Here is a 15,656-nt window from a genome sequence, read left to right on the forward strand (position 1 = left end):
AATACAGTTCCTGGATGAAAAGGGGGACCTCAAGTAACTGGGTTATTATTGCAACAGTCTTCAATGGAACCAGCTCTTACCTGCACCTCTTGTATCCACGATGAATTCTGACACCTCAAATGTTCGACCCTCCGCCAGGCCTTTCCCAGAAACCTTCACTTTGGAGGCATCCCCAATCTCAGAGGCCCCCACCATGATCTTGAAGGGGCTGTTTGTGACATGACGGTTATTTTTCTTCACACTCACCACGTGCTCTCCCACCTCTTTCGGGGTGAACGAAATACCTGTTGAACAGGAGAAAAATGGGGATGAAGTCGCTGGATAGCAAGAGTATCCAATTATAGAGGCTCCTGGACAATCAAACACTTGGAAGACTGCTTTCAAACAACCTCCCCATCCCCACTTCTGAGAGGAGGAAAAAAAAAACACCTACCACCATGGAGGTGATAATCCTCCTGAATTGTACACCTTACAATTGTCAAACTAATATTCTGTACGAAGTGAGGGAGGCAGGACCTTTTGTCCACAGTCAGTGTTGATGTTTATCTTTACCAGAAATGCTATCCTAATCCCATATGTCCAAAAGGTACCCATTATAAAAATTACTAACTTAAGGAATTTCAAATCCTCAGTTATTTTTCCACATACAATCTGAAATCTAATGTTTGATCTTGAGCTGTAAATGATCCTTTTGTCTGTCTTGCTCATACCTTAATAAATGAAACTCTTCAAATTGCATTGTTGGATTTCGGGGGATTGAGAAGCACAAGTAATATCTCTATGCTATTTGTAATGAAATGGTACCATAGGAGATCGTTCAATTCAAAACTTACTACTGCATTCATTTGGATAAGGGTGGACTTCATGCTCTATTTCATTCCCTTAAAGCCACTATTGGACAGTTTTAATTGAATCCCAACATTTATTTATTTATTTTTGGAAGGCTCTGGAATGCCAGAAAATGAAAAATGCTCCCTGATCTCACTCCTAGTGGACCAACTCCAAGTTTACATTACATTTGTTCTGCAAAGATCAAGCAATTGGAGCCCGTAAAGCTATGTTAACTAGCAGAGCATGGTTTATACAGTTCTTCCACTCTAAACTGAAATGACACAGACTCATCCAATTAATTTCAAGGCCCAGCTTCGTATTGGTGTCACTGTGCCAAATCTCCAAAATATTATTCTAGATATGTAGCACCCAAAACAAAATCCATATTTTCTCAGATGGATTATTCTTCAATAAAAACAAAGAAGCATGTCCTCCCTTTGGTAGATATCTAACCACTGCCTAGTGTCTATTGAAGATGCCCAATCAGCTTCTAGCTGAGCCCACCATTCATGTCCACGTCTTACCAATGTGCCGGTTTGGCAGCCTCTTTAGCAAGCAGGGCTCCTCATTCCCCGACGGGGCTTTGATGCTGGCGTTCAGCAGACTGAGGTCTGTCTCTGTAATCTTCAGTGAGACTTCGGTTGATGTGCCAACATTGAGTTGAGAAGTTCTCATCGAGTCATCACCTGCACAAAATGGTTTCATCAAGACATTTGTTTCTCAAAGACAAACATTCCCAGAACCCTTGCAATTACTTCTCCCATCTTCAATCACGGTGGCCACTGGACTGAATGGAGGACAGCTATTAAAGTGGTGTATGCGAGTGCAGCCTTCATGGTTGCCCTGTGGCATCTGCACACACAGTGTGTTGTTAACCCTTCCCTTTTGCTAATAGGCCATTCCAAAGTCGATAAATGCAACACAGAGTAGATACAGATCTCTCCTTCCACCAACTCTCTTAGCCTGGACTGCACACAGACCTGCAGTGCTGCAACATACTCTCGTGCTGCTCTTCCTGCCAATCTGCTCATCTTATTTTCACCAAGTAACACTAGAACCAACCCCATCCTTCTGGATCTGGTTGAGTGGCTGTGCTTTCTCATTAATGACCAAGGTCTGAACAGAATGAAGCTAGCACCAGCCCAAGTTATAATGCCAGTTTCTGCCAAATCCTACAAAATTTGTAAAGGCATCTCACCAAGAGCATGGAGATTCTTCAGGGAGGTTAGCTAAAAAAGAAAATAGCAATGGACTACAAGAGAGCAAAGTTACCTGTGATCTTGGCTGTGAAGGGACTCCCAGCAATGTGCTTGTCATCAAATCGAACAATAATATTGTAATCTCCAGGAGCAGTAGGGAGGTATGACACAGTGCAGGTCCCATCCTTGTTGTCTTTACATGTGATTTCAGCTTTAGAGGGACCTTCCACAGCAAGGGACAGACCACCTATGGAATGAAATAAAATCGTCTTAGCAATCTGTTGTACCAATGAACTGTAAACTTTCCCCACCACTCATCTTACCCCCACCTCCATCTTCATTCCATTACTGTCCAACCCTTCCCACTTCCCAAGAAGGGTCACTTTCAGTCCCTCCATGTCTTCTTAAGTAGTTTTGTTGCCCTCCCCTCACCCACCTCAAATCCAGAACATTATATTGTTTTCCCAATTATAAAATTATTTTCACACCAACACTTCTAGATACGTAGATCCCATACTTTCCTGATGAAGGGTTTCACACTTGAAACATTAATCGTCCTTCTTTCCACAGATGTCACTGGTTTTTCCAGCACTTTGATTTTAATCCTGCACTATTACTTTGCTCAAGCTTTGCTCCATTGCACCTACCACCATTGCCCTTGCTTTCTCCTCAACTAGCAATGCTTTAGACTTCCCTTTCCCTCACCTAACACACACACGCACACCTCACATTGTATAGGAATAGTCCCATTAATACCTGCAGAAATTCAGGGTTGGCCCACACGTACCTTCTCCTGCATCCTTGGTGACAATGGTGAACGCTGCAGGCTTGTTCACCATCCCATGGCTCAGACCAGGTCCAAATGCAGTCACATGACCACTGTTAATGGCATCCACGTAGAATTGCAATGGGCTACCTATAGTGTTAGGGAAGTAGAGGTCAGAAAGGGTGATTCCACCCCCCCCCACCCCACAGGCTGCTGCAATTAGGAAGAGACAACCAATTTGGTGTTTGGTCCAGTACCTCCTTCAAGGTATAAAGTTTAGAAATGGGATTCCCTCTTAATATGCTGGGATGCTATGGATCAGTCCTCATCCTGGATGTTGGTAGCAGGGCCAACATAATGTTATGTAATCAGATGGAGTACTGCTCACTGGAGGTGAAGGTGGGACATACATAGCACTACCAAGATCATTCAAGTAACTTGTGGCTGCTATTTCACATAATTACCCGTCCCATCAGAACAAGATGGCAAGGTGAGTACTGGTAGAGTAATCATTGGCCACCCAGGAACAATGAGCTTCAATTAGAGTCAGTAGCCAGTTCACAGTGTTAATATGCCGACAGGTCTTACAACAAGGTTTGGCCACGTACCTGGGATATGATTCCCATCATACTTGATGTCCATCTCATGCAGACCCTTCTCAATTGGAGCATATTTTACTGTGACAGTCCCATCCTTGTTATCAGTTATGTGTGGGCGGCCAGTTTTACCTGATGGCATCCGGACTTCACCTGAGACACGAGGAATATTTCAGAACAAGGGAAATAGGAGGAGATTGCCAGCTTACAGATGCAGATAAGAATTTGAGAAATTCACTGACATAGGAACAAAAGTCTAGTTAATTTAACATCTGTCATGGGAAAAATGCTAATAGTCATTATTAAGAAATGTTAATGAAAACATGGCAATTATAAAAACAAGGTCATTCAATAAAGTCAACATGATTGTGAAAGGGAATCCTGTTTGACTCAAATCATCTTCTCAATTTTACTGAAGCATCAGAAGTTCACGTCTCATTCGGGAAATCTGGACCACGAGCCAATAAATCTCTACACCATCCTAGATTTCAGGTGATATTTTAAAATTCTCATCTATCTTCTTGAGTGGACACAAGTCCCCACTGTATCTGAATGGTGGAGCTCTCCACATAAGGTTGTTAAAAAAAGATTTACAAATAGAAATGTGTTCACCTTTCCAAAACTCTCCCAGGCAATGAAGGACATGGTCCCTTCCCTCAAAACAGAGATGAGGGAAAGGTTGGGGTGACTGTTCACCCTCCCTAACTCGTATCACTAAAGTCCAGGAATTCAGCCTTTTCATTCCTAAGTGATTAACAACACACAACCTTGGTGCACTACTGACCACAACACGCATTATCACGCTGACTGTGTGAAACATCAACAAGACATTCTCTTAGATTGCAAGATTTTCTAGCTTACCTGTGATTTCTCCCTTCTGGACAGTGAAGGGAATGACCAGGTTGAATGGGCGAAGACCATGTTCCATTACATCAGTAGGGACAACAGACTCTTCAGTGGCCTGTGGAATAAAACCATAACTAGAGCTTATAGACTAGAAAGAGAAAACACAATAACAAAACAGAGAAAGTGAAAAGGAAAGATAGAATAAGCAGAAAGTTTAACAGGCTACTATCAGGGAGTATGGAATGCTGTGATCTGGATTAATGCCTGGACTATTTCAGAACGAAGGTCTATAAAAGAATGATTGGATTCAGCTTCAAAATGGGACTAGATCAGGAACACGAAGAAAGGGAGATTAAGGCAGCAAACTGCACTGGGATCTAGTAGTTTGGAGGTTACAGTTCTGGGATTGGTTAAACTCTTTAAACAGGAGATCATGGACAACACTGATTAGGATCCTCTGATACAAGGCATGGGACTGGCTGAATTTCCAGCTCCATATGTCCACCAACTGATCTCACCCACTCTCTCCAATCAACACAGGTGGTAGGAGTCACCATGTCTTTCAGCCACAGAATCATGTGACTGAGATCCAAGTTCTGGAACAAAGACATTTCTCCTTGGCTGGAGCTTGAAGCAAGGAAGAAAGTAGCTTTGGGGCAGATGGGACATCATGGCACATCAACAAATGGTCCTCCATTCCAGTCCCACCTCTTCTCATTCTGGTTTTTAAAGACTCTGCTGACTGGCCATCTCAGTGTAGACAGAGTGTTTCTCTGAGGAATTCAAACCGATCCTTGTAATTACACTCTGAATTTACTCGGTACTTCAGGCAGCCAAACAGAGCATGCTCTGTTCCATTGATAAATCTGTACAATACTTTCCCCTTGGAGTTGTTTAAAAACCAATGAAGCATCTCAGATTTGAGCCAGATATAAAAGGTAGAAGCTGGTGGAGGTGCCCAGACCTCTCTGGTTTAAATTAAGTCGCAGGTGCTGAATGGCATCTCTCCCTTTCACGTGAATGGTATATTTTTGTGTTTTTAACCAAATGATTTCTGATGATTATCCTGATCATATACAAATTGCCAAGTAGGGAAACTCACCAACAACATGACCAAGCTTCATTCAGATAATTGTCCAAATGTTCACAGCGGACAGAAAATATGTTTAGAGATTTACTTGATTTAATAAGCTTCATAATAAAGAGGAAGAGAACCAGCAACAGTAAAAGACTAAACATCAGACATGACCATTACTGGAGCGAAAAGATAAGGCGTACTCCAGTCTGCAGCTAGAAACTATAAGATTCAAGAAAAAGGAAGCGACTGGCAGATCAAGAGCATGAAAGTAAGCCAGACTATTAAAAAACAATGAACTGACTAATAAGAGGAAAGAGTAAGGTATTAGAAATAACATTGTGGGGACAGAGCAGAAGGATAGAATGGAAGTCCTGCTTGAAGAGAATAGTTGGTGGTTGAATCTTATACCCAGTGTGGTGGATAGCCAGCACGGCAAGGCACGTAGGGCTGGTGCAGCTGCAGGGTATCACAGGGCTCCTCAATGATAGGGATGGCATCGCAAGCCTATGATTGGAGTAAGCTAGAAGTTAAACAAGTCCAACACAATTCCCAAAACTTGTATCTGAAAGAAAAAAATCATCTAAAGAGCACAGGTGTTCAGGTTAGGGGAAACATAGCAGCAATGAAACAAACTAAGAGACTTGATTTCCCCAAGTCATTTGTGGCTCTGTAAGCCAGCATTCTTCAAAACTATTCCTTCCATTTTGATGTTCAGGTGATATGTCCATTTTGTAATGGTCTGGGGAGTTTTGAGCACAGGATGGTGCATGAAAGAAACACCCATTCAGCTGGACTTAAATAAACACTGAGGCACAGAGATCCATACAAGGACAGAGGCCATACGCTACAGATAACTTGTTCTCCACTCATTCCAGCTTTTCTTCACCTTACATGCATCTAGGGTTTTCCACTTCCAGTTTTAAACTCTGCATTCCACACACGGAATCTAGGTGTTGAGATTGTTGTTTCATAGCCTGTAACACCGATCAAATTTAAAGGATCTGGTATTGAATGGGTCCCAAATCACTGAGCTAGGGCTGATGGAATATACGCCCATTATCTTGGGAGGACCAGAACACACAAAACTATGCTACATTACAGCTAAACAGACTGGTCAGACTCTAGCAGCAGTACCAAATTCCGTTCTGGACGCACCACCCAAGAAAAAAAAGCTTATACATTGCTTTGGAGCAGAAGTCCAAAGAAAAGTTGAATTCACTGAAATACAGGTGATTAAGGGGTTATTATTAGAGATGTTTAAGTTAGTTAAAGAATTTGATTTGGTGGATGATGAAAAACTATTCTAGCTAATGGCAAAGTTCAAGAGAAAGGGACATTAAATTGAAAAAAAGAATCCTCCTCCTACCCCTCTTCTCATACATAGCCAGTCTGACTTCAGACTCCTTTTCACACCTGCAGCAGGGTTCGACTCCCCATTTGGGCCTCTGCTCAAGCAATATCCCTATCTTAGGCCCATAAACCAAGGAATTCAAAAGCTTTACACATTACATTCCTCCTCTGGATCAGATGTTAGTCAAAATGTCTTTTCACTGCACTACCTTTGCAATATAAAACAGTGACAATAAACCTGATACTTATAAAAATGATGATCTTAAAAGATACATCACATTGTAGAAAGATGATAGAAGTTAGTTGGGATATGGTTGCAGGATCCACTAAAGAGCTGTTAAAAACTTTCCCCATCACTGATAATTCCCCTTAAAAATTACATTCAATTCCTGTCCAAATGCTAGTAGAGTTTGCTTTTTAAAATAGTTGAAGCAGATTCATAACACCACACTGAAATAAAATTTTCATTGGAATCTTGCCTTAGTATCTGACTGTTCTGATTATCAACAATCCAGCCGAAGGGAAGTTTTCCTCATTTCTCATGTATCCAGAACATTCAGAACTTCTACCAAACTCTCTTAACTTTTTCTGCCCAGAAATTACAATTGAGTTTTTCTAATATTTCCATATATCTGAAGTCCCTCAACCTTGATACCATTCTCTTGTAAATCCTTTGCAAGGTTTTTAAACTAACCTTCCTAAAAGGTTTGAAATTAACTACCACAATCATTAAGTCCCAATTTTTTTTTAAATGAAAAGGTTTAGTGAAATATATTTTCTTTAATACTTGCTGCCTGTACCTATAATAAATAGAGTTCTCTCAAATTTGTTTGGTCCCCAAGTTTATTCTGCTTCCAAATAGCATTTGCAGACACAGCCATATGCACTTCTGGACCCATTTTCAATTTCTACAGTGGGTAATATCACATCACTTCATGCTTACATTTAATCATGAGGGTAATGGATGCTAATATAATTGATGCTACTTGGTTGGCTTTACTTACCACCACATGGAATGGGCTGTTGGGGACAAGTTCACCGCCAAAGCGGATGGTAATGACATATTTGCCTGGTTCTGGTGCAGTGTAATAAATGTCAAATGTTCCGTCTTGATTTTCAACCACATCAACATCCAACTCCGCTCCATCAGGGGTCGACACCTTGCATGTGACCTTCCCTTTGCCAGCTGCCTTGGCATCCACGGTTATGACCGTCTCCTGGCCAATCTGGATGGTTGGACCAAGTCCGGCCCCTGGAAATGGATTGGGTGCGACAGTTAATGGAGGGTGCCACTCAGCCCAAGTTCTACACGCGGTGACAAGTTACCGACATGTTGCTTTTGTGGGGCGGGACTCCATCACCGGTTAGGACCCACAGAGTTGGCAGTGAGCATTAGAACAGCCTGCAGACCAGGTTGAGATAGACAGCAGCACCAGGAGCAGCTCCATCTCCCAACACAACACATTCAATAGAACTAGAAGATACTCCTGGAAGGGCAGTGGAGCAGGATCAGAGAGGTGGCGTTGAGTAGTAGTAGTGGTGGTGGTATGGACAGGACTGGCCTAATAGATAGTCAAACTGAAACAAATCTTTGAGGCTTGGTCACATTTGCCTTGTCACCTCAACCAAAACAACAGCAAGGCCACAGTGATCCCTGGTTCTGGGGACTGAAAATAAAAGTCAGCTGGGGTTCAGAGTCCAGCTACGATGTTCCATTAACTCTGATTAGATGGGGGAAAAATAAATCAGCCAGGGTTCTTGCTGCAGATGACTGACTGGTGAGGTGAGTGGTGGGGTTTGGCAGTTCCTGGTTTACAGAGGCTGAAGAACTGAGTTTGAGTTTGGAGGATGTTCACTCACCTAGTCCATGGCCGCCGATGGACACTGTGGGGGGAGAGCAGCCGGTTAGAAACTGTCACCCATAAACTCAGAACACAGATTAATCGACGTTAGCAAGAAACACAAAGACACGCAGGAGAGGTTGAAATAAATCCCTGGATTCTTGTGGCATCAGTTCATGCAGCTGCTGGGACACGGGCTGGCACCCACATATTGCAGGGTCCCCCCCCCAGAAAAAAACTGCTCACACTAATGAGCAAAGTTACTCCATGGCTGGGACCCTCAATCCTTAGCCATCCCCAATCAAATTCCCAAATTTCAATTGGTCAGAAAATAGTAGACAAACATGTGAGATCCACCAGGTGATATCCCCAGGGATCTGTATCCCAAACCATTGGTAAGAGCTTGGTAATGCCTTGATAATGGTGGCAACTTCATGTGTTTACAGTCCCAGAGTGACTAGAGTCCTTACTGGCAATGAAATCCCTGGGGCATAATGAGAACAGGAGCATCTGATGAACCCATACCACACCACCCACCAAATTCAGTCCCAGGACTTCCTGCCTCTGCACCAACCCCTAGCCCACATCTCTAAGGGCCAAGTCTGAGGTCTCCAGGGATCCACCTTCACCTCCTTTCTCAAATTTCCACACAGTCGCTGTAGCCAGTTGCAGGATCAGAGTCTCGTTCCCAGAGGAGCCGCCTGCAGTGGCTTAGGGGAAGCTGGCCATTTATTTACTTCAACTTCTCCCTGCTCAGACAATTAGATGGACAGAACCGCTGACTGTACCTGTTACCAGACACTTGCTGGCATCTCCAGATGGAATGGCATGGATTCGATATGGCGAATAGGGGATTTCATCTCCTCCATATTTGATAGTAATGGTGTAGTGGCCAGTCATATCAGGGACATAAGACACAGTGTATGTTCCATCTCCATTATCACGGATGTTAGCTTTCTTTGGTTTGCCTTCTGGGTCCTAAAGGGACAATCAATATACCAATATCAAACTAGAGGACTGGGGCCTCAGCCCTCCCACATACACTGCCCACACTCACCCCTACAGCAAAAGCAAACTTCATCTCTACATATGAGCAACAGATTTCAGAGGATAAATATTCGATCTGAGTGCTTATTATTCTATAAATCGTTTGGTTGAAGCACTGACAGAAGGTCACAAGCTGAAGCTTCTGCTAAACATTCTCTCATAAACACAAGAGATTCTGTAGATGCTGAGAATCCAGTGGAACGAACAAAATGCTGGAGGAAGTTCACAGGTCGGGCAGAGAGGAATGAACGGTCGACGTTTTGGGTTGAAACCCTTCATCAGGATTGAACGTTCCCTCAAGTATTTGTTCAGGAAGTGCAGGTTGTGCTAAAATTCAGGAATGCAGCCACATTCCATTTCACTTCAGAGATCTGTCAAGGATCAGGAACAACAGAGCCACAGAAAGAGCCTGGAAGGGGGGGAAGGTCACTGGAGTTTTGTGCTGTTCCAAGCCACAACCTTCTTTCAGAAATTATCAAAGCCTGGACCAAAGCAATGTCATTTGTGCATCAATTAACAGAAGTTCAAATCAGTCAATGGCTCGTTGAAAACAACTGTGCACAGAATGCAAGCTTCCTGGCCTTGATCATACCGCATGTTCACCGAGATAGTTTAAGATATCCCCCAGACTTACAATGATCTGGACGGTGAGCAGCCCTTCACCAGCATCCCTGGCATCAATAGTGAACTCGACAGGGAGACTAGCTGGCACTCCAGAGGCATTCAGTCCTGGCCCACTTGCTCGCACCTTGCTGGCATCATGAGTTGGCAGAACCTTGATCTTGAAAGGACTGGGAGGGGAAGAAAAATGAACACAAGTTAATTGCCTCCTGGGAAAGTGGCTTTTAATATTGAAAGCCAGCATGGCTCCCTTGCATTACAGGGGAAACAGCAGAGAGATGAAAAGAATTGTGCAGATGGTATTGTATACGGTACTTCGACTTCAGGAAAGCATGTTTGATTAAGTACCATTTAAACTTTTTGGAATATTAACTTCTGTGGGCTAATGCAGTAGCTGCCCTGGATGCAAGCAGTTCAAAAGTACATACACACACATTTACTGAGATTTGTTTTCTTGCAGGCATACTCAATAAATTCAAGAACCAAAGAAAGACCACACCCAACAGGATAACAAGCGTGCAAGCAACCAAAAAGACAACACACTGGGCAAATACAAAAAAAGAAATAAATAATCAAGAACACAAGATGAAGCAGTCCTTGAAAGTGAGTCCAAAGGTTGTGGGAACATCTTAATGATGGGTCAACTGAAATGATCCCCACTGGTTCAAAAGCCCGATGGTTAAGGGGTACTCACTGTTCCTGAACCTAGTGCTGAGAGTCCTGTGGCTCCTTTACCTTCTTCCTGATGGCAGCGGCGAGAAGAGAGCATGTCCTGGGTGTGGAGGTCCTTGATGATGGATGTGGCTTCCCTGCGACAGCACTCCAAGTAGGTGTGCTCAATGATGGGGCAGAAGTTACTCGTGACAGACTAGGCCATATCCAGTACTTTTTGTAGGATTTTCCATTCAAGGGTATTGGTGTTACCATGATGCAACCTCTAATCTCCCTAGGAGGACTGGCTGATGAACTTCCAGTTTCCTCCTCTTTTACTCAATGTTAGCAAGACCAAGGAGTTGATCATTGAATTCGAGGATGTTGTTGCATCACTCGGCTAGATTTTTAATCTCCCTCCTATATGCTGATTTGTTCGTCACCACCTTTGATTTGGTCTATGACAGAGATGTTATCTACAAATTTAAGTATGGCATTGGAGCTGTGCTTAGCCACACAGTCACAAGTGTAAGGTGTAAAGTGAGTAGAGCAGGGAGACAGGCACACAGACTTGCAGTGCACTTGTGCTGATGAAGGTCGTGGAGATGTTGTTGCCAATCTGAATGGACTGGAAAAATCAAGGATCCAATTGCACAGAGGGATTGAGGCCAAGGTCTTGAAGCTTATTGATTAGTTTTGAGGGGATGATAGTATTGAATGCCAAGCTGTAGTCGAAATGGAACATCCTAATGTATCCATCTTTGCCATCCAGATACTCCAGGGTTGAGTGAAGAGTCAATGAAATTACATCTGCTGTTGACCTGCTATGCGGCAGGCAAATTGGAGCATATCCAAGTTGCTTCTCAGGCAGGAGTTGATATGTTTCATCACCAACCTCTCTAAACACTTCACAGTGGATGCAAGTGTTACTGGATGATAGTCATTGAGTCAGGTTACCACATTCTCCTTAGGCACTGGTATAATTGAAACCTGCCTGCATGGGTACCCCAGACTGCCGAACCAGCAGTTCTTTTGCCCTTTTTGATATATTAATGTAGGAAATGCAAAGTTGTGATGGTGCATTGACAGGAGCAATACTAAAAAAAGGTACTTCATGAAGATAGAGAAGCAAGTGTCTGGGGTCCAAATTCACATATCACAGTACCAACCCCAGTTAAGATCACAAAAATAATTGAAGCACAGGAGTGCCATAAATTTCTAGAGATGGAGAGAATTGAAAATGGTTACTAAATTTACGTAGGGCTGATCTTGAGAATTGCCCTTCTGTTCTGCATAGAGAAGGAGCAAACGAAAACAAAAATTACAAAACAGTAACAAATTGCAAGATCATATCTTGTAGGAAAGATTAAATGGCTGGAATTCAAAATTTTAAAAAGTCTAGATTAAGGTTATAGAGAAGAAAAAAAAATCTTATTAGATTACACAACCAAATTTCAGAACTGCAATTCAATGTGCATTCAAAGTAACTTTAATACCAAAGTACGTATACGTCACCATACACAACCCTGAGATTCACTACATTTAGTTCATGGAGAAGATATTTCTAGCATGGATATATTAATGTTTATGAAAGTTCTTTCCCCATACAAGATTTAGTGTGGAACCTGGTACAAGCAGAACATATACACACAAGTAAATGTGACAAAGAATAGGAAGGATATGTCACTAGGGTTTAATGGGAGGAAAGGAGGTTGAATTGTAGTTTGTCTGGAGCATAAGATGGGTTCAATAACCTTTTTTGATCTAAATACAAAAATCACTCCAAAGTTTGCAGATGACAGAGGTTAAAAAATAAAATATTACAAAATAGCAACAGACTACAAGTGAAATGGTCAGAGATATAGCCTATCAAGTATAATGCCAACACATCAAGTGCTCTGAATTTCAAAATGATTCAACACAAATGGATCACATCTGGTCAATTGAGCCATTGGTAGCAATGGCATGGCTACAATTAATCCCTCTTCCTTGCTCTTTCCTCAATATCCTACACATTCCCCACCTTCAAATATCTATTCAACCCCCTTTTTTTAAAAAAAAGCATTATTGAATCTACTTCAGAGCAGTCCTGATCACAACTTCCTGCAAATAAATTTTATTTCCTCTGGCTCTATATTCATTTTCTAAATCTGCACTGTGCATTCTATTAAAACCCTTCAAAATCTGAGCACCCCTTAAACTTTTCTAGATTCTCCAGTAACATGGAGAGAAACAATAGCTGACACTTACCTGCGTGGAACCTCCTGGTCTGCATATTTAACGGAGACAGTGAAGGGGCCATCTGTGGTTGGGGTGTAATGAACAGTGTGTGTTCCATCTCCCTTATCAATGACTTTTGTTGGCTCCGATACACCTGGACAGTACAAAGAGGGTCACAGTTCACCCAACGACAGCCTTCTTTCAGTCGTCTCTCTCAGAATTAGTTCTCTATTCCTACCTATCCCCCACTACCACCCAAACACTGAGCAACACTGTCACCATAGCAAACACATATTCCTTCCCAGAAAAAAAATACCCATCTCAGACCAGGTATCCTAGCCCTTTCTATTCAGAAGCTTGCCCCACATCCACCCAGACTGCTCAGCCTCCCCAATTCTTTAGGTTTTCCAGTACAAGCTGGAAAGCATGAAGCCAAGACTTACCTGTGGGCCGGAGGACCAGCACTTCGAGTGGTGCGAGTCCAGCTTTGCTGCAGTCGACAGTAAAGGTCTGTGGTACGAGTGCCCGCACACCAGTGCCCAGTCCAGGGCCCATGCACTTCACCTTGCTTGGATCAACCAACTCCTTCACAGGCACACGGAAAGGACTTCCTATCAACATAAAACAGGTGTCAGCCTGCCGCCTGGACTTCCCCGCAATTTACACGCTAACGAGCTCCCAAGCCTGGCGGCAAAAGGAGGAGGGATGGATATAGGGCTAGCAATCCCATCCTATTAAAAATCCAGAGCTACAGAAACACCAACAGAAGCTCCAATGACCACATCCCTGGAAAAAGAAGGAACATCGGATATGGGCTACACCTGGGATCAATTTGTAAGACTGGACCAGGAGAGAGGACTCTGCTGAGCTGCTGTCTGCAGCTCTTGTCCCAGGATGGGTGGTGAGCCAAGAAGAAGAACCAGTCTAATGGGCACATGGTTCTATGGGATTCAGATACACAATCCCGTGACATTGTTTTATACCAACAACTTCAATTAAACTGTGAAGCAACCGGTTTAAGCTTTCTGTACCTGTCAATTGATTCAGGACAAGTCTGTCCTAAATGGAGAAAACAGGTTGGATACATGTATTGTTTCCAAAACTTAGAATAATTAACTGAAGATACCGGGCACAAAAGGAAGGGGCCAGGCACCCTTCTGCCTGATTGGAGAGCCAATTATTGGTGTCAACTCGATGTATAGAGGCAACTGCTCTGCATGAGACCACAAGACACAGGTCAGTATTTCACAGGAACCAACCTTCCCTCTATGGACTGTCTAGCTACTCACTGCCTCAGCAAAGCAGCCAGCATAATCAAAGACCCCACTCACCCTGGACAATCTTTTGCTCCTATCAGGCAGAAAATATAAAAGCCTGAAAGCACGCTTCACCATGCCCAAGGACAGCTTCTATCCCACTGTTATTCAGACTCCTGTACAGACAGACCCCTTGTATGATAAGGTGCCACAGTGTACCTTGTTCTGATCCTGCACTTTATCGTTTACATGCACTGCATGCTTTTGGTAGCTTTCACACTATTTTTTATTGCTTTTCTTTTACCTTATTCTAGATCAATGCACTGTATAACGATTTGATCTTTATAAACCATATGGAAGCCTTTCACTGTATCTTTGTACATGGGACAATAATAAACTAATTTAAGATGGGAACCATTTAGAATGGGTACAGGAAGGTTTTCATACTCTCTCCCCAAAAGAATTGCAAAACTTTGGAATCTTCTACTCGCAGAAGGATGTGGATGCAAGTTCAGAGTAGATTTGTAGCAGACTTTAGTGGACCTTTGAACATTTATAGGAATCTGGCATTTGAGAAAAAAGCAGGAAAATGGAAGAGTAGATTATGGACAATCAGCAATTAACTCATTATACATTGGAAAAGTTGGGAATGGCCACATGGCCAAACACTCACTGGCTAAATAGGAGCAATGATTTTGCTGCAGAGAGGTAAAGGGGAGTGAGAGAGAGAGAGAGAGAGAGAGAATGCGAGAGGTAAAGGGGAGCGAGAGAGAGAGAGAGAGAGAGAGAGAGAGAGATAAAGGGGAGCGAGCGAGAGAGAGAGAGAGAACCATCTCATAGTCTTGTTCCCTCACCACTCTGAGACTCCGCTCACAAGACATCAGCTGTCAGTAAAACAAGGAAAGTTAGTGGTTAGCTGGGCTGAGCTCACCTGGAATGGGGTGCCCCCCAAAGGTTATGTTGACATCGTAGTCTCCAGGAGTGAAGGGGATATATTCAACACTGCAGCTGCCATCCTTGTTATCCTTACAGGACATTTTCGCCTCAGATGGGCCCTCAATGGCTAGTCCCAGGCCTCCAGTGCCTGCACCCCTGGGGGCGGGGGGGGTGGGTAGGAAAGAGGGAGAGAGAAATACAGAATGTGTCAGGCCAAGATCAGTATTTGCTGCGGTTTACACGAGACGTTATGCCTAAAGCCAATCAAATGTGTTTTGTTTCATCTACCTGCTCACCCACCACCCACCCACACTACGGGAGACCTCCAGATCACGGCCAGGGCTCAGTGATTGGAGAGAAGGGAAAGGCAAAAAGGAACATTCACCAGATTTATCTTTCTGATAATTCAGTGGTTAGA

General features: G+C 43.1%; 2 protein-coding genes across 4 annotated transcripts in view; one reads left to right on the forward strand and one right to left on the reverse strand.

The window, feature by feature from the left end:
- The window catches only part of LOC132403641 (uncharacterized), a 78,533-nt gene that overhangs the window by 48,105 nt on the left and 14,772 nt on the right, over positions 1-15,656 (forward strand). For 2 of the 3 annotated variants that reach the window (XM_059987134.1, XM_059987129.1), the window contains one exon: positions 10,636-13,062. The gene's annotated coding sequence lies outside the window, so the exon portion shown is untranslated. Of the gene's footprint in view, positions 1-10,635; positions 13,063-15,656 lie in introns of those variants that run through there. The other variant, XM_059987130.1, reaches the window with a different exon arrangement.
- flncb (filamin C, gamma b (actin binding protein 280)) overlaps positions 1-15,656 on the reverse strand; it is a 63,289-nt gene that overhangs the window by 11,527 nt on the left and 36,106 nt on the right. Inside the window, exons 24-37 of the mRNA XM_059987121.1 lie at positions 15,234-15,394; positions 13,490-13,657; positions 13,077-13,200; positions 10,189-10,345; positions 9,296-9,485; positions 8,527-8,550; positions 7,671-7,918; positions 5,725-5,820; positions 4,254-4,353; positions 3,405-3,545; positions 2,818-2,946; positions 2,104-2,277; positions 1,356-1,517; positions 81-284 (exon numbers count right to left, since the gene is read on the reverse strand). Coding sequence (XP_059843104.1) covers positions 81-284; positions 1,356-1,517; positions 2,104-2,277; positions 2,818-2,946; positions 3,405-3,545; positions 4,254-4,353; positions 5,725-5,820; positions 7,671-7,918; positions 8,527-8,550; positions 9,296-9,485; positions 10,189-10,345; positions 13,077-13,200; positions 13,490-13,657; positions 15,234-15,394 — 2,078 coding nt within the window. The remainder of the gene's footprint in view (positions 1-80; positions 285-1,355; positions 1,518-2,103; positions 2,278-2,817; positions 2,947-3,404; positions 3,546-4,253; positions 4,354-5,724; positions 5,821-7,670; positions 7,919-8,526; positions 8,551-9,295; positions 9,486-10,188; positions 10,346-13,076; positions 13,201-13,489; positions 13,658-15,233; positions 15,395-15,656) is intronic.

This window comes from Hypanus sabinus, chromosome 13 (genome assembly GCF_030144855.1).
Source record: "Hypanus sabinus isolate sHypSab1 chromosome 13, sHypSab1.hap1, whole genome shotgun sequence".
Classification (NCBI taxonomy): domain Eukaryota; kingdom Metazoa; phylum Chordata; class Chondrichthyes; order Myliobatiformes; family Dasyatidae; genus Hypanus; species Hypanus sabinus.